Source organism: Cyprinodon variegatus, unplaced genomic scaffold (genome assembly GCF_000732505.1).
Source record: "Cyprinodon variegatus isolate N-32 unplaced genomic scaffold, C_variegatus-1.0 Scaffold30, whole genome shotgun sequence".
NCBI classification, from domain to species: domain Eukaryota; kingdom Metazoa; phylum Chordata; class Actinopteri; order Cyprinodontiformes; family Cyprinodontidae; genus Cyprinodon; species Cyprinodon variegatus.
This window is the reverse complement of record NW_015150483.1, coordinates 1,241,798-1,264,043: the sequence shown is the minus strand read 5'-3', so window position 1 is coordinate 1,264,043 and position 22,246 is coordinate 1,241,798. Positions and strand designations below refer to the sequence as shown.

The 22,246-nt window shown below is 40.6% G+C and overlaps 1 protein-coding gene across 8 annotated transcripts in view; it reads right to left on the bottom strand.

Moving 5' to 3' along the window:
• myo9b (myosin IXB) overlaps positions 1-22,246 on the bottom strand; it is a 66,422-nt gene that overhangs the window by 1,290 nt on the left and 42,886 nt on the right. Inside the window, exons 7-44 of one of the 8 annotated variants that reach the window (XM_015399549.1) lie at positions 20,861-20,960; positions 19,527-19,627; positions 18,713-18,842; positions 17,862-17,951; positions 17,625-17,741; positions 17,400-17,534; positions 16,968-17,089; positions 16,724-16,865; positions 16,453-16,648; positions 15,008-15,083; positions 14,571-14,663; positions 12,653-12,766; positions 11,401-11,440; positions 11,200-11,322; positions 11,030-11,110; positions 10,829-10,939; positions 10,516-10,641; positions 9,563-9,712; positions 9,287-9,447; positions 7,664-8,686; positions 7,467-7,560; positions 6,210-6,328; positions 5,922-6,037; positions 5,627-5,775; positions 5,408-5,515; positions 5,157-5,327; positions 5,038-5,079; positions 4,814-4,925; positions 4,656-4,729; positions 4,363-4,555; positions 4,159-4,287; positions 3,937-4,042; positions 3,647-3,778; positions 3,437-3,560; positions 2,527-2,577; positions 1,184-1,299; positions 963-1,105; positions 788-887 (exon numbers count right to left, since the gene is read on the bottom strand). In XM_015399549.1, the coding sequence (XP_015255035.1) occupies positions 811-887; positions 963-1,105; positions 1,184-1,299; positions 2,527-2,577; positions 3,437-3,560; positions 3,647-3,778; positions 3,937-4,042; positions 4,159-4,287; positions 4,363-4,555; positions 4,656-4,729; positions 4,814-4,925; positions 5,038-5,079; positions 5,157-5,327; positions 5,408-5,515; positions 5,627-5,775; positions 5,922-6,037; positions 6,210-6,328; positions 7,467-7,560; positions 7,664-8,686; positions 9,287-9,447; positions 9,563-9,712; positions 10,516-10,641; positions 10,829-10,939; positions 11,030-11,110; positions 11,200-11,322; positions 11,401-11,440; positions 12,653-12,766; positions 14,571-14,663; positions 15,008-15,083; positions 16,453-16,648; positions 16,724-16,865; positions 16,968-17,089; positions 17,400-17,534; positions 17,625-17,741; positions 17,862-17,951; positions 18,713-18,842; positions 19,527-19,627; positions 20,861-20,960 (5,287 nt within the window). In that variant the 3' untranslated portion in view covers positions 788-810. Of the gene's footprint in view, positions 1-787; positions 888-950; positions 1,106-1,183; positions 1,300-2,526; positions 2,578-3,436; positions 3,561-3,646; positions 3,779-3,936; positions 4,043-4,158; positions 4,288-4,362; positions 4,556-4,655; positions 4,730-4,813; positions 4,926-5,037; positions 5,080-5,156; positions 5,328-5,407; positions 5,516-5,626; positions 5,776-5,921; positions 6,038-6,209; positions 6,329-7,466; positions 7,561-7,663; positions 8,687-9,286; positions 9,448-9,562; positions 9,713-10,515; positions 10,642-10,828; positions 10,940-11,029; positions 11,111-11,199; positions 11,323-11,400; positions 11,441-12,652; positions 12,767-14,570; positions 14,664-15,007; positions 15,084-16,452; positions 16,649-16,723; positions 16,866-16,967; positions 17,090-17,399; positions 17,535-17,624; positions 17,742-17,861; positions 17,952-18,712; positions 18,843-19,526; positions 19,628-20,860; positions 20,961-22,246 lie in introns of all 8 variants that reach the window. The other 7 variants (XM_015399556.1, XM_015399512.1, XM_015399565.1 and 4 more) reach the window with 7 other exon arrangements.

Genomic DNA, 22,246 nt, shown 5'->3' with positions numbered 1-22,246 from the left:
TGATGTATCCCAATGTGCTTGAGGAAAAAGAAAATAAATAGAACATGAACACATTGTACTGTCTGATAATTAAAGAGATGGAAAGTCCTGGGCGGAGTCAGAGCCCAGATCTTGCAGTAACGTGGCTTCAAACGGGTAGAACATGCAAGAAACCCTCGTATGTCTCACAGCTGAAAGTGATGAATGGGGAACAACTTCCTCTGACAACTTCAGAAACGGTAGATGGCAACAGGAAGCTTCATGGGAGATATTCCAGCCAAACCCGCTGTCTATTAGGGAGTTCTTCTTCTGTTTGAAAATCATTCATGTTCCAAATTGCTACTTCACGTTTTTCCGTAAAAGTTTAAAAAACAATCCACTGGACTTGGTTTCCAAGGTTTGAAGACGTTTCACTTCCGCTCCAGGAGCGAACATGACAGGAAGCTTCCTGGAGGGGAAATCGAAACGTCTTCAATCCTTGGAAACCAAGTCCAGCGGATTGCTTTTTAAAACTTTTACGGAATGACTAGTACCTGGATGACTGAGAATCTTCATCAGCATACTTCATGTTTAAACGGTTGTTCCGTTATCTTTAGGTAATGAGATGCCTGGATTAAAAACTAAATATCTAATGGGAATCCACATTTTTCACATGACTGTATATCCAGGAAATAACATTTCCAAGTATTTTCTTTGATATCGTGCCCAAATGTGTGGACGGCGTCTGGACGACGTTTGAGCATGCATCTGTGCCATGCGTGAATTTACATGCAAACAAACACACAAACACGGTTGCTGTTCCTCCAACCTGCTTTGTTTACAGAGCAGACATCAGCGCCCCGTCACCATCACTGGTCCAGACCTGCACCACAAAAGACAGGAAGGGCCAAACCCAGCGGCCCCGGGGTCTGGTCAGAAACCCACAGGCGTGTGAGAGGAACAGGTAGAAGGCAGGAAACGCCACACTGTACCTTAATACTGACCTTCTGGCTCAGAGCCGTGGGCAGACAAGCGCTGCTGCTGTTCATCCAGAAGACTCTCAGAGCTCAGGGAAGCTTCGGAGTCCAGGTTCTCCTGGTCTGAACCGGGCTGCTCCATCTCTGGCAGCCGACAAGCCAGTTCGTCTCTGAGAATCAACAGAGGAATGGTTACAAACGACCAGTTGATGTAACCGTTGACAAAATGGGTGAGCAAACATCCTTACTTTTCTTGTTTGATGGATTTGATGCGATCCAAAAGATTATTCTCTGTCTCAGTATCCGAGTCCAGCGGCTCGTTCTCAGGGACGGCGCTGAGATCAGAACTGGCCTTCTCTCGCATCTGCACAAGACACAGCAGCCAGACCCATAACCTACCAGCTCAGCCAGTATGTTAAACCAGTTATTACAGAATGGAGCCAAAATGGTAAGTGAGGTCAAAAGAAAAGCCAAGTGATGTCACCTGTGGACTTCATGCATTTACACACACAGTCTTACAGCACGTTTGTGAGTAACGGTGAAAAAAATGATCTCCAGTGCCAAACGTTTTGATACTGCTTGAAGCTTTTCCCATGATATCAGGTAACAACAACCCCTAAATGTAATGGGATCTTACTGGGATTCAATGTAACAGATCAACAAAGAGTTGGACGGCTTTTTTTTAATTAAAGAGAAAGACTGCTTCTTCTAATACCATAAAATACCTTAAATGCCTACCACTGCAGTTACAGCTGCAAGCCTTTCAGAGTACACACCTCCATGCTCTTGGGTTATTGTCCTGCTAAGAGGTGGTACTTCCTCCTAGTTTCTCTGCAGCCTCTAACAGGTTCTGCAGTTTAAGCTCAGTTAATTTTTTCATCAAATCTCATCAGCACCAGAGCATCTTTTTCCACATGCTGAGTTTTCTACACGGCTTGTTACAAAATGCAAAAAGCTGTTGATCTGAATAGCTTCTTCAGACTGACTGAATCTCAGCTGCTCCCCAGTTCAGGAGGCCAAGTCCCAGAAGGTTTGCAATAGTGCCAACATATTCTCCGCCTCTATTGCTGTGTTTCACTGTCTTTGTGATCCTGTTTGGCAACTATTTATCTCCAACAAACCTCGGAGGCCTTTGCAAGATAGCAAGATTTCTACTGAGAACACAAACTAGATGGGAGTTAGCAGGTCAGCTAGGAAGAAGTTCAAGCAGTAATCAACACGAGGCTCCGTATTCACATAAGAAAACTGTTGTATTAAAACCATATAGCCTTTAAAGTCCCAATTCTGGTAGATCCCTGTTTAACAAAGGGAGATTAAAGAATCCCATGGTACCCTAAAAACAATAAATCCCTTAACATCACCAGAAGGACAAATAAGAAACCAAGAAGAACATGCAAACAACTCCCAGTTAGTATGAACCAATGAACTGCATTAAGGCAAAACAGCAGAGAAACCATTAAAAAAAAATTACAAATAAAAGGAAAGAACAAAAGACTAAGCACCTGTATCTAACATGCCATGCATAGGTGCTTAAACATGGCGCACTGCTCCACACTACATCTACGTACTCTAGACCTAGGATGATACATACCACCACTCCTTTGTAAGGAGCTGGGAACCTGAGAGGTAAATGCCGGCAGGGCTACAGAGAGACAAGGAACATTAACCATGTTACCCATGTAAAACCTGACAGAGGTCATGTGCAGTGGGATTAACTGATGGAATAATGAATATGGTTCATGAATATCAGTGAGTTCCGTAAAACAGATGCATGTTCTCCGCTTTTGGTGAAAAGTGATCCTATACTCATGGAATAAAGGGATCTGACCCCAAGACCTGCTGTTATAGATCATTTTGATACTCATGGAGCTTTAAATGGAACGTTCAGAGGGCGAAGCCTCATGTTTTTAAAAGTCAAGAACTAAATTTGACTTAATGCTGATATCTTAATACATTCAATGCTTTTTCAGCAGGAGCTTTAAGCTGGAACCACTGAGGATGATATGTAATTACATGAGTAGGTCGTTAGATTTCAAGCGGTCACATCTATGAAGAAAAATTAAACCCACAGTCAGTATCTTTTAAGTTTACTGGGTCAGACTCGGGCTGTTCACAGAGCTTTCAGTTACTCTTAGACCTACCAGTCTACAAACTCATTGTGCATCTTGTGGGAATCATAAAGCCTCTAAACATAAACATTTTCTTTAAATAAGGCATCAACCTGCAGATTGAAGACTGGAACTCACTTCAGATTGAACTACAGCAGGCTCTTGTGGGCCAGCTGTATTTTACCTAATCTGATGGCATTGTGTTTTATTTTATTTTGGATCTTAATGATGAAATATGCATGTATGAAACTAAAAGCCTAAGAAATGAGGGATACATATGAGTTTTGACAAAATGTAGCAGACTGCAAGATGTGGGATTAAAGCCTGCATTAAAAGCAGCAGTGCTGATCAGAGAGATGGAGATATATATATTTCTTTCTAATCTTCACTCACTGTGTTCTTTCGCTTTAGTTTAAGTTGATTAACAGCCAGAGCCTCGGCGTACTCCAGCTGCTCTATCTCCTCCATCTTCTCATTGTAGCGCCGGATCTGCTCAATGATGAGCATCTCCACACACCTACATGCAAACCAGGAGCAGAGAGTGAGCTCAGATCAGACAGAAAAAAATTAATTATGAGTACATTTATTCTATTTCTGATTTACGTCGTGGTCTTTGCAACGTCCTTCATGCTGAGCAGCGGGTCAGCTGTGTTGGGACACCGCAGGATACACGGAGCAAACACAATGGCTAACGAGTTGGGGGACATGCGATTGTGAGCCTCTTCCTTAGAGACCCTGCAGGAAAACCATCAGAGAAAAGTCTAATTTCTCCACTGTTAGGACCAATAACATTTAAAGCTTTAAATTTACAACTTAACTACCTTTTTTTTTAAATATGTGTACCTACTTCTTTGCATGTGCAACTTGAAACACACCAGGAGGAGAATATCTACCTGACAAGATGGAAAATGAGCCGCTCTAATGTGTTGAAGTTTGCTGTGGGGAGCTCCTCCAGAACTTTGTAAATGGCTTGGAGCTGCTCCTGCTTCTCTGGCAGTTCTAATACGGTGAAAGTTCAGAGGTATGGAAGATCAATATTAAATCAAATGCTGTGAAAACATATCTAAATCTGTTTAGTACAGTTTTGAGTTGGCCTTGACTCGTGTTCCACTCACCCACTGCATGCAGGAAGTCATTGTAATGAGTGAAGGTCATGAGTGGGTCAGGCAGCTCCCTTAACCACTGCTTCACCAGGCCTGTCACTGTATGGATGGGATGCTCCTCAAGGTTTACCAGGTGAGGCTCTGAAGAGCAGCAACACAAAGTTTAGGACTTCCTTTCATGTCTAATTGAAGAACCCGACTAAGAGAGGATCTAACCTGTGTCTAGCCGCTGGTGCAGCTCTTTCATGCGGTTGGCGGAGCCTGATTTGCGGTAGATTCCCTCTGTGTAGAGGCCGTGCATCTCAACATGCTCCAGCATCATCTCCAGCACCATTGGCACAGGGTTCTTATCGCTCACCAGGTGGCAAACACGCACCCCGAAGTGGCGCCCGCTGACCTCCTCATCGTTCTGAGCATCCGTAAGCGCAATAATTTCCATCTTTATTCAACTACACACCAGCATTGCTTTACAAAACACATTTATTAGCAATGAGTGAACTCCAACATACCTTTCTGGCACAGAAACTGGAGCAGCTGATGTTTATTTTAGCAAGGCACTTCTTGTGGCATATCATTTTACAATCTGTAAAAATAGGTGGTTTATTAAACCGATTCACTTTGATACAGGGTAAAGATCAAACATGGCCGTCTTTGGGTTTTTACTCACTGCTGCACATGTAGGCTTTCTCCATGCCCCAGATGTAAGAGCTGCACGTGTCGCATGACTGCACGATGCTGACCTGATAGTTAACGAAACCATGGTCCAGCAGGATCTCCATCTAAAGAAAAAACAACAACAAAAAATAAATAAAAGAGGGAATACTTAAAAACTAACATACCTACAGCAGGAGAGGGGAAAAAAAGAAAGAAAAATACAATTTGCATGCTTACGCTTTTATCTTTCTTCCTCCTTTTCTTTCTGGTTTTGGTGGGCTGGAAGAGAGTCGCAGCTGTTAGAACAATGTTTTGGTTCCAGATTCAGATCAATCATTGTCCTGAATTAGTCTCACCTTGACGGGCTCGGCTTCCTCCTTCTTCACCTCACCTCTGATAAACCCATCCAGCACCGACTGGAACAGGTTGACCACTAACTGAACGTCCTCCTGCTGTTTGTCTGTGGCCAGGACAGTCACTTTGTTCTTGAAGCCGGACATTAGTGCTTTGTAGCCGATGGTAGGGTTCTGTGGGGCACCAGTAGAGGTTAGGGGGACTGTTTAACAATGATGAACATTCTTATTAAGTACATTTCGAATCTCCTTACCGGGACAGAATACATGGATTTTATATGCTCTCTAAACTGCATGGTGGCAGTGATAAAGATAGACTCTGTAGGTGACAGAGACTTGCCTCTGGAGCGGAAATCATTCACCTTAGAAAGGAGAAAAAGAGAAAAAAAGTACACTCCATAAAAGTTCTTGTTTTTGTAAATGTAATAAAACAAATCCGGTAAAGAGTCAACATTTCTCAGTTTTCCACTCACCTGGTTGCCCAGAAACTCGTCGAGGTGCCGCAGCTCATTGGCATTTGTTATCACTCTGTCCAGAGACGCGTCCCACTGCTCCGACACTCGGGTAGCACGGCTGATCTTAATCGTAGGGTTCCTGCGCACTGACAGGCCGGGAGGAGGCGCTGTAGGGATGAAAGGTTTGTTTTTATTAAACCCAAAGATGTATCAAATCTGTCTGCCTGGGCTGAGACCAAACGGATCAATAAACATCTTTTAAAGGGAATCAGCTCTCTTAAATGTGGGGAATTGTTGACATGTTATATTCTACCTTCACCAGCTGTAGACTTGTCGATAAGACTCTGAGCAAACGTCAGGTCTCCATTGTCTGGAGTCTGGGCCTCTTTGGTCCTTTTCTTTAAAATCTTGCTGAAAAAGCCAACTGACCTGTGGAGCAGGAAAAACGTAAAAAACCATAACCTCCAGAGTAAAAAGAAAAGATTCACAAACAGGTCTATCTAGATAGAAATGGTTGACAGGATCATATCTCAAACCCAGAAAACGTCAGGAATGTTTAATCTTTGGCTTTTCCTGTTACACACTGGATTTAGATGTTTACCTGTCTGGTGTGGTTGCATTGGTTTGCATGGAGTCTGGCTGTCCAGCACCCTCTTGCTGTCTCTTTCTGAATGAGCTTGACCTTGAGCTGTCACCATGACCTTCAACTGACGGAGTTATCTGCAGGTTAATGAAAACAATGTAGACTTTAAAAACAAATCATGGTGACGTGTCAAAAACAAAGCCCACATATTCCTCAGTAAAACTAAACGAGCCACATACACATACTTTGGTTTGAAAAGTGCTTGAGAAATTACAGAATAAAAAGTGGGAAATTGATTTTTGAATCAATTTGACTGTATGATCTGGTTGAACTGTAATGTGCCTTGAGATGACTTATGTTGTGAATTGGCGCTATATAAATAAACTGATTTGAATTGAATTTTCCAGCTTTTTTGGATTCTAGATTTAGAAATAAATTCATCTCTATTTGCAAAGCTCAATTTTGGAATATCTGTACTGAGTTATTCTGCGTATAACGGATTCTTTATATCAGAGTACATCAAAATTGGTAAGGACACTGCAGGTATGCTTCACCGGTCGCCATAATAAGTGCTATCTGAATAGTGCTTGCAGGAAGAAGCTTGGACCAGAAAGCTTCCTATTGCCAATTCAGTTAGCATATATTGTCCCAATATAGCTTATTTAATTCTGATATGATAGCGATATCGCAGCTTTGAGAATTGACTGATACCATTATGATCCAATACAATACAGGCAAAAATCAGGTATTAGAAAAGGCTTCAAGTGGTATTACAGAGAGCATGGTGCTTGTATTTCAGTGTATTTCAGGGTAGCAGGTCGATACGTTCAAATTTGTCCCAGCTATGCTATGCCGGTGTGTAGCCATGTCACTGCGGCAGCAGGTCTGATTATTTGCATATTAAGGGGAGGTCATCTACCCCAAGAAAAATACATAACTTCTTCATATCTACTGTGTGACACATGTAAATGTACAAATCTTTATGTTTTGGGTTTTTATAATGTAGAGCCTTCCTTACTGCTGGCCCCACAAAGGTGAAGGATAGGATGTGATTCATTTATTTTGTTTGGACAAATTAGGAATTTGCTACCATAAACCTGAAAGGGGGGGAAATGGGAAGCAGGTTGTGAAAAGGATAAATGATAACGACACCATCTAAACAGAAATCAGTCGAGGAAACCTTTTATTTCACGTTTCCTTTTCTGTCTTTATATTTCTTGTTCGATCATCTTGTAAAGGTGTGATGAAAATAGAATTCTGGGCAGGTTACAGTACCTCTCTGAGCGCCCAGGGGTCTCTGACAGAAATCGCCCAGGCTCCTTCAGAACTTGGAGACAAACTGTCGACGGATGATTGGGACGTTTCCCTCCTGCAGGGAGAGAATGCATACATATGAATGAAAGGCAAAGCAGAGCAGGTTTAACAGATTAACGGGTTAGGATAGTAATAGAAGGTTGTAACAGCAGACTCACAGCGAGGGTTTCTTTACATTCTCCTTTTGGCTGTGAGGTGGAGACCTCGTGCACTCAGAGCTCTCCCCATTGCTCCTCCAGTCCTTCCATTTCTCTGGCTTCTCCTTCATTGCTCCAGAGCGGCGCTGCAGATTCACAGCCCCGATGGCTTCCCCTGAGCCGTTATCCTGCGCAGAGTCCACGGGCTGCAGAGGTAAGCTGGATGGACGAACCGGACCTGCAGAGGGAGGAGAGGATTTTCCCTCCTTCTTTCCTCCTTTCTCCTCCCTCGTCTTCCACTCCACAAAGGTGTACTGGTCCAGCTCCTTGCTGTCCGAACGCTCCTTTAGCTTGGATGTCTCCTGGTTTTGGCTCTTTGGGGGGGATGTTTGATCTTGGTTGGTGGCTGATGATAAAGAAGAGGCAAGGCGTTGAGATTCTCTCTGACTGTGCTCCAGGCCTCTTCGTCTCCTCTGCTCTCTCTTCTCCAGGCTCCTGGATGAAGGGACCTTGGTAACGGGGCCAGCATGTCGCCTCTTCAGTCCAGCATGTGGAGACGTAGAGGTGTTTTTGGACTTTTCGTCCTCCTGAGGTGGAGATATGGCTGTAAGTGTGTTTGGTGTGACCTCATCTGAGGGCAGACCAGGTTCCTCCTCCTCCTTATCTAGCTGGGGTCCAGCCTCAGCCTCTGTACCACTAGGCTTCATATCCTCTTCTTCATCATACACCTCTTCGTCTTTCCCCTGCTCCTCCTCTGGGGCACTTTCATCCAGCATCTCCTCAGTGACCAGCTCAATATCTGGGTCCTCACGTGTCTGAGGCTCTCCTGCCTGTCTTTGCTCCTCTTCCTCCATTTGTTCCAGGGCTTTTCTTGCTGCCTCCTCCTCTGCCTTTCTCTGCACCTCTTCTTCTATCCTCAGTCTGTCTTCTTCTGCTTTTCTCATAGCCTCCTCCTCTTCCCTCTTCTGCCTCTCTTCTTCTGCTCTTTTCCTAGCCTCCTCTTCCTGCTCTTTCTTTTTCTTCTCCTCACGGATGGATTGACACCTGAAATAAGCAGAAATGCTAATTAAAAAAAGTCTCACCATAAATTTGTCTTGAGAAGAAAAAAACAAAAGAGATCTCAACAACAAAGATTAAAGAGTGGTACAGAAGAAAGGAAGGAAGGAAGTACAGCTGGAAGGAAAGAAAAAAAGGATTCTTGGAAGTAAGTAAGGAAAAATACAAGGAGAACAAGAAAAAAGAAAGTAATGTCTATGTAGAATGTGAGGAGGGTAGGAAAAATGGAATATGTGGAGAAAGAAAGGAGAGATAAATAATGAAAAAGAATGAAAGAAAGGAGAGATAAATAATGAAAAAGAATGAAAGAAAGGAGAGATAAATAATGAAGGGACAGATAGAGAAAGCAGTGAAATGAGGAATGAAGGGACAGATAGAGAAAGCAGTGAAATGAGGAAGGAAGGAAGGAAGGAAGGAAGGAAGGAAGGAAGGAAGGAAGGAAGGAAGGAAGGAAAAAAAGTGTAAAACTAGATTTGTTTCAGTACCTAACCACAGCTGGAAAACACTCAAATAAAATGGGGTACTCCCCAACCCTTTTGGCAGACTGTAGGACATGTGAACATCGTGACTTTTGCTGAGTGGTTTTACCTCCTGCGTGCCGAGTGTCCTCTGACCAGAGCTTGTATTTTTGTTGCTCCCTGCCTTTGTCGGTGGAACTCGGATCTTTGTTGGTGCCCTCTCCACACCGCTTGGATCACAGTAGCTGCGCGTCGCCGTTGCTCCTCTCTGCAGTACCTACGCCATGAAACCTAGCATACCAGGACAAGAGACTTCTTATTTAACCATAAAAAAAAAACAAAAAAAAACAAACAAGCAAAACATTGTAAGAGCTGATAGGCTGAGAAAACAGTGCATCTGGTTTACCTGGATCACGACGGCTGCTCTTTTCATTTCTATAAACTCCTGCCTCTGCAGGCGAGCTCGGAACCAGCGCTGAAGGAAGATGATCTTCTGCATCACTTCTTTGTGCAGCGTGTCCTGGAGCTGCTGTCGCTCCAGCTCCTTCAGGAATACCTTCAGACAAGACAAAAAGCAAAATGAAAATGATTGGGTTACAAAGTGTAAGACAATCTTCAAGCCTTAACATTTAGGAAAAGAAATTAGAATGGACATATAAAATAATATATAAATGGTCAGAATATTTTATATGAACAATCACAAATTGGTTTGGATAAAACACACTCATAAAACATAAACATAACAGATCTAGGTTTAATTCAGGAAAATCACTTTAAAAGCGCAGGCCTCCGCCTAGTCGCTCGTTTCATCCAACATATTGTGATTTCTCCCCCAAATTCATACCTGTATTCATGGAATGTTTCAAATAGACCTGGATCCTGATGGTGATTCCAGATCATCACCAAAATGTGATCATTTGTTACCAGTCATAATGCGCACCTTCTTCGAAAATTTTAGCAAAATCCATCCATAACTTTATCAGTTACTTTGAAAACAGGCAGACAGACAAACCACCGGGATGAAAAAATGACCTGCTTGGCAAAGGTAATAACTACTGACAGCTCCCTGGTGGGTTATGTTTTTATTTAAATTCATTAAAGCCAAAAGTCTAAATTTCAAAGACTTTATGTTTAAAAGTGTTCAACTGAGCAGGAAACCCTCAAAGTAGCAGAGCTTATCAGGAAATATGAACCGTTACAAATGATTATTATGGCTGTGCAGCTCGACATTAGCTAGAAGAAATCATGCTCTTGAAATCAGAGCTGGTAAAGACCTCAGTCAACCAAATACATGCTCTGAAATTGCAAAAATACTAAAATAATCACTACTGTTCCCTTTAAATGAAACGCGTTTGCTACCTTGGTCTTGCCGATCTGGTAAGTTGTCGGGTCGAGACCCATTTTCTTCCCCAGCAGCTCTGTGATGTCTTCTTTGGAGGCAGAGGAGTTCTTCGGTAGCAGAACCCTATACTGTCCAACGAACTCCTGAAAGAACCAGACGAGAGGGTGAGAGGTATGAGATGAGTAAGAGAAGATCCTAATGCTAACTATTTCAGAACACATTAGTTTTTTTTCGCACAGCATTAGGATACCTTGAATATTTTTACAACTATGCCAGCCTAACATTTAGGGTAAATTTTTGTATTGAAGAAGAGGAATATATCTGCTTTACCTGGAAGGTATACTTGGCCGGGTACCCTGACCTCCTAATACGAACAGTTTCCAGCATTCCTGTGTAATGCAGCTGCTGAAGCACCAACGCCTCATCCAGATGCATCTCCTTCTGCTCGTGTGCACAAATGTTGACATCACAAGCATTGGTTGGAGGTAGCTCAGCCCTTCAGGAACTAATTCTTACTTGTTTGTGGCCTACCTTCTCTGCATTGGAGCGGATGCAGCGGATGAAGAAAGGCTCGGCCTTGTTCAGAGTTTGTAAGAGTTTGTTCAGGGAGTTCTGAAGAAAAAAAAAAAAAGACAAGAAGTTTGCTGTAGTGTTAGCAAGACACAGGTATGCATGGCACCCGCCGCAGAAGCTCAGATTACCTGGAACTGGGCACTGATGCTGGGCGGCTTCTTCTTCTTATGCAGGTGGAGCAGGGACTTTGTGGTTCGGTCATGCAGCGTTAGACTCACAATAAACTTTAGAGAGCGCGAATCCAACAAACTCTACAGAATGGGAAAGCATATGATAAGCATTCTGATCGCCAAAGCACTAACTCTAACTTTTAAAACTTTTGGCTTTACCTTGGGGATGGCCTGCTTCTGCTTGACATTCTTGTTTTTCCTGACAACAGAGGAGATGCAGAGTGAGTAAAAAAAGGTTGAGACTTTAAGAAGGAACAGGCAAGCAGATGGTGGTTAGTAAGGCCGGGTGACTTCTTCATGCATTCAGTGAGAGCTGAAATGAAGGCTTAGACCTAGATTGGATGAATGACAGAGATGTTTGACAGCGACAGTGAAATAACGTCGAAGAGGATGAAGAAGCTTGCTGCAAGAGATGGAATATGACTTATCAGCCCACACAGACAGACATGCTCTCCTGGTTTCATTATATACACTCATCTAAATTTACAGGGTTTTTCACACTCTCTGAGCTTCTTGATATATTCTCACGTTTGTTAGGAATAATATATGACAGACCAACACACCAGGGGGCCTCATGAGGAGGACAGAGAAGGAAAGATTGGTCTGAAACATTTTTATAAATAGATAGCTAAAATGTTTGCCATGTATTTGCATTCATTTCCCTTTCATCTGATAAACTACCAACTACGTAGCTTTTCCTCAAAAAATCTGTAGCTGAAGGAATCTGAGAGGGATACATGGTGGATAGAACTTAAGCAGTTCAGTCAAACAGTTTTTGAAAGGGAAGCAAAAACAAAGACAACAGCAATCCCATTTAAGCTTTGCAATAACCTGTGTAGGCGACAAGATGAATAACATCCTCAATTGGGGAAGTCAATTGGGATTGTTGGGAAGACGACTTGAACTAAACTGAACTTAGTTTTAAATGCATCTTATTTTAACGCTGAAATATAAGCACCATTAGCAGGAAACTAGAAGTTGACCTGGCAAGAAGCAATATCTTAATTCATGTGTGTTGGACAGAGACACATCTATAAGGTGAAGGACATCTGCCCTCGAGGACTAGAGTTTGACAATCCTGTTTTAATCCAAAGGATTTTCTTTTTATTAGAACAACCTAGTCAAAGTCCAGACATCAGAGATACACTGAATCCAAACCGACTATGATGGTTAAAAAAAACCCCCAAACAAAACAAAAAAAAATCAATAATAGTTTCAAATGCCCTCCTGTTCCGGTCTAACTCTCAGACTCTAATAAAAGCTAAATCTCTGATAAAGAGGCAGGATTGGGTTTCAGGACACCCTTCATGCTGGAGCTGCTGATATCAGAATGGGAGCATGTTCTGTCTGAGCCGACTGAGACCAGAATGATCTGGAGAAGAGCCAATGCCAGCTCTGTCTGCAGACTCACTGAAGGACGTGACGTGGGAAGCGGAGGCGACCCCAGGATTGCAACAGCTTGCGAGGGTCCTCTCCGTCCAGCTGCAAGTTCTTTATGGAGCTGATGATCTCTGAATGCATTTCTCTGATTGCACACCAGAGATACACATAAGAAAAAAAAGCAGAAAAGAGGGAGAAGACAGAAGAGTAACGGGGAGGGGAAAGATGGAGAGAGACAAAATAAAAGGAAGGGACAGTCGGAACACCTCTGTTAGGACACCTCCAATTGAAAAAATACCAAAATGGTCACCCAAGACAAAAACAAAATAAAAACAACCAAAAAACAAAACACACGGTGAGAACCACAGCTGAGGGTCAGGATCACAGAGAAACACACAGGTTTCACATACTGCTCATGTGTGAAGCAAAATATGTTTCTCCTGTCGATCATGAAACCACAAGACACACCAGACCACCCAACCATGCTGTCACATCCTTTATAAGAACAGAGACCCACACACAAACAGAAATAGAAATGGAGGTATTTAGAGGATGTATTCACACATAAGTACAAATATACACGGACAAACATATCTGTAGGCACTCCTGCTAAAAATGTGCAAAAAGTTTTAAAATAGCTCGTCCTTTGTTGCACAATCTCATCTTGAAATCCAACCTTTAAATTAAGCACATTTACTCAGTGAACAAAACAATCTGATGTAACAGGCCTTTTAAAATAAAGACACCTGAGGGATTATCTGAACTTCAATCTGAGGAACGCTCTATAACTTTTTTGTTTCTTAGGGGTAAAGAAAAAAAGAAGCAGAAATAAAATGTTCACAAACCTAGAATAAGATGCTCACAAAAATGGTTTACAAGAGACAATTTAACGGTCTTCTGTGGAGAAAAGGATAACCAGGAGTCAGGAGGATCTAGAGAGGTTGTGTAAAGAGGAGTGACCCTTCTATGAATATCCCCATCTCGTTATAAAAGACATTTAATAAAAAGAAAAAAAGTTGATCAGTATACTGGCTGCAAGGAGAGCTACATCTGCTCATTTACCCCATTTATGCATAAATGTACTCAAATTAAATGTTGGATCAAGCTAGTACACTAGGTGATTAAACCACTTTAAGGCCTTTTTGCACATTAAGCATCTCTGTCACTGTGGTTGTTAACATGCAGAGCTGAGCTGGTGATGATTGGACTTGTTTGCTTGTCTGTTTGTTTCCATGCTGCTGCTGGGTTGTTGTTACAGGTGAGGTAGCACTCCTTTAACTGGGGCTGGTGAGGTTAATACAGAGACTTTTCCTTTGCCCCAAAGACAGTCCATGCAGTGCCTCTCTTAATCTGACCATGAAAACAGAGGTCAGGCAGGGAAGGAAGGAAACAGTCCTTCGTGTTTAATTCTTCCTAAATTTAATAGATCTGCGTCAAGTGAGCAAAACTGCTCAAAAATAGAGTTTGTGGTTTGATTTTCCTCTGAGGAAGCTCTCACGGTTGAGTTTGTGTATTTGTCTGGTACTCTGGATGGCTTTAAAGAACTGTGTGTGTTTAAGGCCTCACATCTAATGGACCTAATCTAAGTGGATACTCGGTGAAAGCCTGCACAAACACTTTACTGTGCCCTGTGCCAGAGTACTAAAGGATCAATTGATAGATTGGAGAAGGAAGAGACGTACATTAAAAGGAAGAGTGAAAATAAGAGGAATATTGTTTTTCAAATTCTGTTATACAATAGAAGTGAACTTCCTTAATCTGTAGAGTTTCATATTTGATGAAAAAGATGTTGAAATAAATAACCCTGCAATGTCTTCTAAAACCGAAGTAGGCTTGAGAAGATTGAGTGAGAGCAAAACCAGAAGGCAAAACAAACCCAAACAAACTTATTCCTTCCTGCTTGGCCTCCTGTCTTCATTATTTTTCTGCTTTCCATAAAATTCACTTACTTCTTATTCTCATAGCTAGCAAAGATGTCTTCAAAGGCCTCTAGAGGGCGCTCCTCTGAGTGATCAAAGTAGAAATCGAGCATAGAAGCTCGTCTGTGGAGGGAAGAGGAAGAGGAGAGAACCGCACACACCGGGGTCACCAAGAGGTGGGGGGAATGGGTGACTGAGATGAGGTGAAGCAAGATTCGAAGAACTTTTCCAAATATCCATCATCTCACTCAGCACAACGGGTTTTAGGTGGAAGCCCATCAAACAACACGGTAAACATTTCCATGTAGCGTGAGAAGGGAATATTGTGCTGATTTTACATGAAACAAAAGGTATCAACCACAAAGGGGGTAAAACCACCATGTTAGTGGGTCCCACAAAATACACATACCCAGAAAAAACCAAAAACACAGTCAACAGCTTTTAAACAATCAATGCACATTACTTACTTGTACATCCTTTCAATGGAGGTATTTGAACGCTGAAGTTCTCCTAAAGGAGTTCTGGATGCTGGACGGATAACACCTATAGAAGCCGATCAAATACCAGGAAATAATAATTAAAAATCAGAAATGGGTGTCACTGGAGAATTGTTTTCTGCTGTCCATCTCCTTCAGTTTAACACATCTATTTCTCTTCTTACATCAATGAACTACTTATATATGATTGAACATAAGCAGAGGATTTAGAAACGAAGACAATCCCAGACGTTTGTGGCCACCATCATGTTTCCCGCTGCCCCTAGAGATAATTACAGAGCACAACATCTGCTGGAGCTGCAGCGTGAACACAGCTGCATGACGTTACCTTTCCATCTTTCTACACATGAAAAAAAAAGATATCTTTAAAGTGATAGTTTTAAGAAGGGTGGATGAGGTGAGGTTCTGTCTTATTGGAGTTAGTTTGTAGAAAAGTGATGAAAGTTAAAGAGTAGTGGCGGACCAACAGCTCAGGAGGACTCACATTATTTTGAGGAATGGGGAAGAAGTTACCTCTGTCCCCCCAAAGCTAGTTACCTTCTTTGACTGAAATGATATAACTTATTCTCTTACAAGTCCCTAAGCCCTTCTACAGTAAATGAATTGTTGGGTCATTGGTGGGAGGCGGGACAAATTCTGCTTCAGCAAAGCATCCCAAAACAATGACAGTAGCATAGGTACTTTTCCTGGTGTATTAGTTTATGCAGAACTAAATCAAACTTTAATAGGTCTTGGTCTTTGTGTGTCATTCAATATGCGTTTTATTTTTTTCCCTACAGAGCAAAAGTTTTCTTCTTGCACACTTTAAGTTTGTAAATTCTCTGATTGTAAAGGCACACATTTTCATATATCGACAGTGTCAGGAAAATGCTGTGCTCCTGGAGATATTCCCATTATTTTTGCCTTCTGCAGTAAGAACTTGGGACACTGCAAAAACTATCTGAAAATAAGTGTATTCAGCTTAATTCAAGAAAAAATGCTGTTATTTCAAGAAAAAAATTTCCTACTTAGATTGAATTCTTTTGCAGTGGATTTTTAATTTTTAAGGTCCTGATGTGATTACGACGCATGTAATTTAAATAATTATGGGCTGGAGTGTCTTAATCTATTACTGACTAGAACTAGCATTTTTATACCATTTTTACTAAATGAATTGAGAAAAGTCTTTCTTCAGTATTTATTTTTTTAATCAATAATACTTGGCTATTTCAGTAAATGATAATAAATATCCAAATGTGTTGGGTTCCTGTGGTTGGGAGGCTTAATTTACACTTTTCTAACTCCTTTCCACAGTTTTGTAACATTATCAAATACCTTAATTCTATACTTTTCCAAGACATAATCTTTTTGAAATTATCCTGGTAAACTCACAATCATAAAAAACAAACAAACAGATCTATCCCTTTTAATAATACCTGCTGTCTTTGCAGCCCATGACCTTCCCGCCTCGTTGAAAGCAGCGAGGCCTCTGATGGTGGCTCTCAGGATGCCCCACCGAAACATGGCCACCGGGTCCATGCCAATGAGCTGCCGCACGAAAGCTCTGTCGCTGCTTCGCAACAACGCCACGATGTCTGGACGCATGTGGTCTGTGTTTTTCTCCCGGAAGTCCTGAAGAAGTCACAGATATGAGGACCGTAGCAAAAAGAAAATCTTACATTTAAACAAATTGTCTAACCATCATACCTTGATGTGATATTTGACTCTCCCTGCAAAGTGCTGAATGACGAATGCGGGCTCCATGACTGGCGTGGGTATGAAGTACTTGTTTCCATGGTGCTGCTGCTTGAATTTGGCCAACAGGGTCTTATCTGTTGCATGTGGAAAGCTGTAGGGAGCAGGGAGGAGAGAAGAGGCAGGGAAAGGAGGATTTAACCACTGGATGGCATCTTCAGCTTTGGTGACATATATGTGGTGCAGCTGTTCTTACTTGCTCTCCTCATCTAGCAGGTACAGCAGGCCGGTGGGTTTCTTGCTGATGAGATGGATGCAGCCTACATTGTCTGTGTAGTCAATGTTGTGCCAGGTGATTCCCTCTGACTGGTACTCCTCCTGCATGAGTCCATTTCAATCCACAAGTTTGTGTCATTTTTAATTGTGACCTAAAAATACTAACTAAGCACACATTTTATTAGATTTTCTGTTTTTTGTTGTATGTGTCTATTGAGCTCAATTTCACTTATTGATAATATATGATATAAGAATACCTCAATAATATGAAAACCTGCTTCATTGCAATTGATGCATAAAATAGATAAAATTGGAAGGTTTTGATGAGTCAGTTTATCAAATGAAAAGTTAAAATCTCAATGAATTGCCTGTTTTTCAGACAATGGTTGTTAAAAAAAATTTAACTACTCACCTGCTCCAGATTAAAAATGTGATTGTTAAAGTAATACTGCAGCTGCTCGTTTGCATAGTTGATGCAGAACTGTTCAAAGCTGTTGGTTTCAAAGTCCTCAAAGCCAAAAATGTCCAGGACACCAATGGACAAGATCTGGCAGACAAAATTCAGGTATGGATTAGTCACACGCAGCTGGACGTTAAACTGATTTTACTGAAATTATTGTGTGTGGAGGTTTCTTACGGGGACAGATTCCTCCATGTCCTTCTTGTTGAGCAGAGCGTGGTTGATGCGCAGCACGATCCAGTCGAACAATGCACCGTACAGAGACTTGGCCATGGAGTCCCTAGCTGTGATTGCCTGAAAGGAGAAACCGTAGCTTCAGGGTTTTTGAGTTGAGAGGTTGGCATTAGGTGTCTCGGTGGGTGAGAGGAGGATGCAGACAGTTAGTAGAAACGTTTTTTGGGGATTGAAGTCTACCTCGGAGTGGCTGTAGGGGAGGATCAACTTGTCGTTGACGGTCACCGTTTTCCTCTTTGTCAGCGCCTCGACCAGCAGTTCCTCTTTGACCTGAAGCAAAGACACGCTTTGTTTAAAGGTGAAATCTCCAACAGAGATCATAAACCCGATCATATAAATATAAGGCTGAAGATACCTTTATCAACCCCCCCATTTTTTTTTATATACACACCACATGCAGTAAGTATATTGTATCTAGCTGACAAGTGTAACTGAACAAAAAGCAATGGATGTCCCAATACATAGTGTATAGTTTGTCAAAATATAATGAAATATAATTGTTTTACCGCAGAACTTAACAACATAAACTCAAAGTGTTTGGTCTGAGTTTTCTGTTATTTTGATAACTTTAAGCAGCTCTTTCAATAAGTTTATGAATCATAGCTATAAATGGATGTGTGTGCTACGTTATTCCAGATTTCAATTCGTTTTTCCTTGTTTTCAACCAACTCAAGCAGTCTAAATATGAACAGGGTTCTTTTTGTCACACATAAAACACATTCGTGTGTAAATGTGCTCATGCTTAAAGGTATAGTGGAGGATGCTCCATTTCTGTGTGGATTATCAAAATAAGTGGTCCTCCTAATTGTCAATCATTCTGGTGATAAATGTAACTTTTGAACAGAGCGTGCACAAGGAGAAAAAATTGGGTGGTGCATGCTCTCGCCCATATTTAATTCCTCTCGGGAGCGGGTTGAGGTGTGCCTTTGTTTTTAAGTCGAGAGGGCGGGACTTTTCAAAAATTCTCCACTATACTTTTAAATGTGCTAGAGCCTTAGGTGACAAAATGAGACTAAAACCCCCCAGGTTACCTTCAGCAAGTCAGAGAGGGTAGCCAGGACTTCAGGTGGGCCGACATCCAACCCTTCATCCCGACCCGATGACTTCCTTCTGTACGTGACATTGCCAAGATACAGGATGGCCGAAAGCACGGAAAAGATCCTGAAACACAATTGTAATATAGAATGAAAACTGCTAGTCATATGACAGATGTTGCTGCAGTGCTTCAATCTACTCATCTGATTGAAGTCAGTGAATGGAGGCATTGTGTGGGATTATAACAACACACTGCCCCCATTTAACTGCTGCTTTTGGCTGTCCACTTGTAGCAGATGACGTCCTTCACAAGAAGGTTTTTCAGATTGCTGATCATGTGACCCATTTAAAAAAAGAGGAGAAAGGAAATTCTACACTCCAAAGGAAAGAGTAAAAAAATCAAGGAACCCTCTTACAAAAATGAATATTTTTTTGATAAATTTAGATGTTGGTACTAATTTTTGACATGAAGAGAGATTCAGCTCTTTGCAAAAATTATAAATACAATGAATCAATAAGAATTTAAATCAAGTATTTTTTCTGGATGGATGATAGAAAGAATTATGCGTGGATAGATAACTGAGTGCATAAATTTAGGAAAAACATAGATGGAGGGAAAACAGAAGTGGAAAAATTGACAGAAAGGAGGATTCTTCTTGAGGACAAATGGATTGGGAACAATCTGGGAATAAAACATTTACCATGCTCTCTTTTTTCCCCCCACTCTACTCCAGACCAAAGAATAACTCAAACCTAACCCCAAACCATTCCAGACCGTAGGAGCCCTACACACTTCAATGCTCCACTCACTGTTTCTTTGTGGCCGGAAGGAAGCCAACCATCTGCATCGCCTGCTGCAGCCTCTCAAAATCATGACGCAGATCTTCCTCATCTTCTATCTTAAAATTTTCCTGCAAAGAAATAAAACAAAACCAGTTGGTTAGGAGGAACAAAAAAAAAATAGTGACATCACAAAACCTCAAATGGCAAACCTGGTAAATAAAAGGACCCGTGAACAAAGGGCTGAGGAAACAGGGGAAACACTAAAGAGGCCTTATTAACATGCAAAGCACATGTGTGGAGCGAGCTCGGAGGGTACACAGCAGCTTATTCACACGCTTGGCAGCTTTCATCAGAAACAGATCCAATCTAAGTCCATTTTGGAATACTAATTGCAAATTTCGTCAGTGTGTAGCTAATTTAAAGCAAATGTTACTGGCTTAAACATGTGAAAAATACAGCGGGGTATTAAGGCCAGGCTAGAGGTTTTATTTTATAATAAGAAAATAAAGTCATAATATTATGAGAATAGTCATAATATTATGAGAATAAAGTCGCAACATTATCACAATAAAGTCATAATATTAGTAGAAGTCGCAACATTATTAGAATAAAGTCATAATATTATGAGAATAAAGTCGAAACATTAGATGAATGAAGTTATAATATTATGAGAATAAAGTTGCAACATTATCACAATAAAGTCATAATATTAGTAGAACTCACAACATTATTAGAATAAAGTCATAATACTATGAGAATAAATTTACAAATTATCAGAATAAAGTAACATGACGAGAATAAAGTCGCAACATTAAAAGAATAAAGTTGCAAATTTACGAGAATAAAGTCCTAATATTACGAAATCAAAATTGGATTTCATGATACAAGAAACACTATCTTCCCTAAGACGAGGAAATTTCACTCAACTTGTTAAGTTATACATTGGCATGGGTTTCACAAATACGGAAATATTAAATCTTTTAACACATCAGCATCAAATTATTATCAGTGTTTCTATGACAAAGTGGACTCAGGTTGCTGTTTGGTGGTGCTGGTTGGCCATCATGTGCTGGCTGGAGCTTGAAGCTTTCTTTCTGAAAAAGGTTGTGGTATGAAGACTTCATTCTCATAATTTTTTTTAACTTAATTTTTGTAATATTACAACTTTACTCTCCTAATGTCGCAACTTTATTCTCCCAATGTCGCAACTTTATTCTAAAAATATTATGACTTTATCTTCATAATAGTATGACTTTATCTTAATTTGTTTTTTAAATGTTATAAAAAAAATAAACTATCTCTAACCTGGCCCTAATACTGTTGTAGGAAAACTGTTAAAGTATGTTTACAACATTTTGTACCTGCTTGAGGTAGAAGTACTCTTCAGGGGGCAGTAATTTAAACTCCCGTCTCTCCTCCTCTGAAGCACCTAGTAGCAGGTAGTAAAACACATGGTAGTTCCTGGAAAAACAGAACAAAAGCAAAAAAACCACCTTTACCAATTCTATATTTTGAAAGCCTCAACTGGCATAAGAAAAGATTAATGTAAAACAAGCTACACAAATGTGGCAGGAAAACATTATGATGATGAATAAATAATTGCTGAGATTTTCAATTCTGCCGTTATCATGTGATTAGTAGAAGCTTCATGTTTATGACTGCACACAGAGATGGTTATGGCAATAAACCAAAATCCAAACAAATCATAAACTGAAGGCAATACCAGCGTCTTGATAAAATTCATATCAGTTTTCCACGCATGCAATCAACCAAGAGGTAAACAGGTGACATGAGCTTTGTTGTAAAAGCAAACGGTATTAATGAATTTCCATGATTATAATAAAAAAAAAAAGCATTCACATCATACAGTAGTCTCTACCTCTCTGACTAGACAGCTAGGAGGAGATTAGCTGTACGGTGAGCAGACTGTGAGTAGGCACAGGGTTACGCAGGGTGACCTGTCAGAGGAGGGTGAACAGATTTTCCAAAACTAGCTGGAGAAAATCTAGACAGGAAGCCTATAAATGAGTAATACCTGCCTACTCAAAAGAAAGTACTGTTATTTTCTATGAGGCATCCTCCAGCTAAGCTGAAAAAAATTGGTTTAAAGCATAAGTCAAACCATTAGAATAAGGCGGGGACGTTAAGTCACAGGAAATAATAAAAGCTTGTAAAGTCTTACTATATCAATAAAATAGTCTAAAAATCTGGATTTTTTTTTCCCATTTCAGGTGTTTTTTCTACTAAGATTTAATTAAAAAATCTCAATTACACACTCAAATTGTTGTTGTCTTAGCAGCAAAGCGTAACACAAATGAAAAAATAGAGATAAAGGTAAAAATATTTTATATTCTCTAAAAAAAAAATGTAATTGAAGACTTTTGCTGAAGACTTTACAAGATCCTGTAAAGTAAGCAGCTGTTAAAAATCTAAAATATCATAAACTAAAATGTCAAAATGAGAACGCATATTTATTTATATAATAAAATCTTATACATTCCTATAAATAGTACTTTTTAACAGTTTAATTGGGCCTTATTAAGTACATTTCCAATAATCACTGATAGAAACGACAATTGTCTTCAGATGTGTTATGTGGCTATTTCACAATTTTCTTATGTAAAATATTTCAGCTAATAAATTGTGGATTTTTAAATAACAACCAGAGTGGCCTAGATCAAATGCATATCTTTTATCCCACAGTTTAGGAATATTGTGGCTTTTTTTTTTTTTTTTTTTTTTTTTTT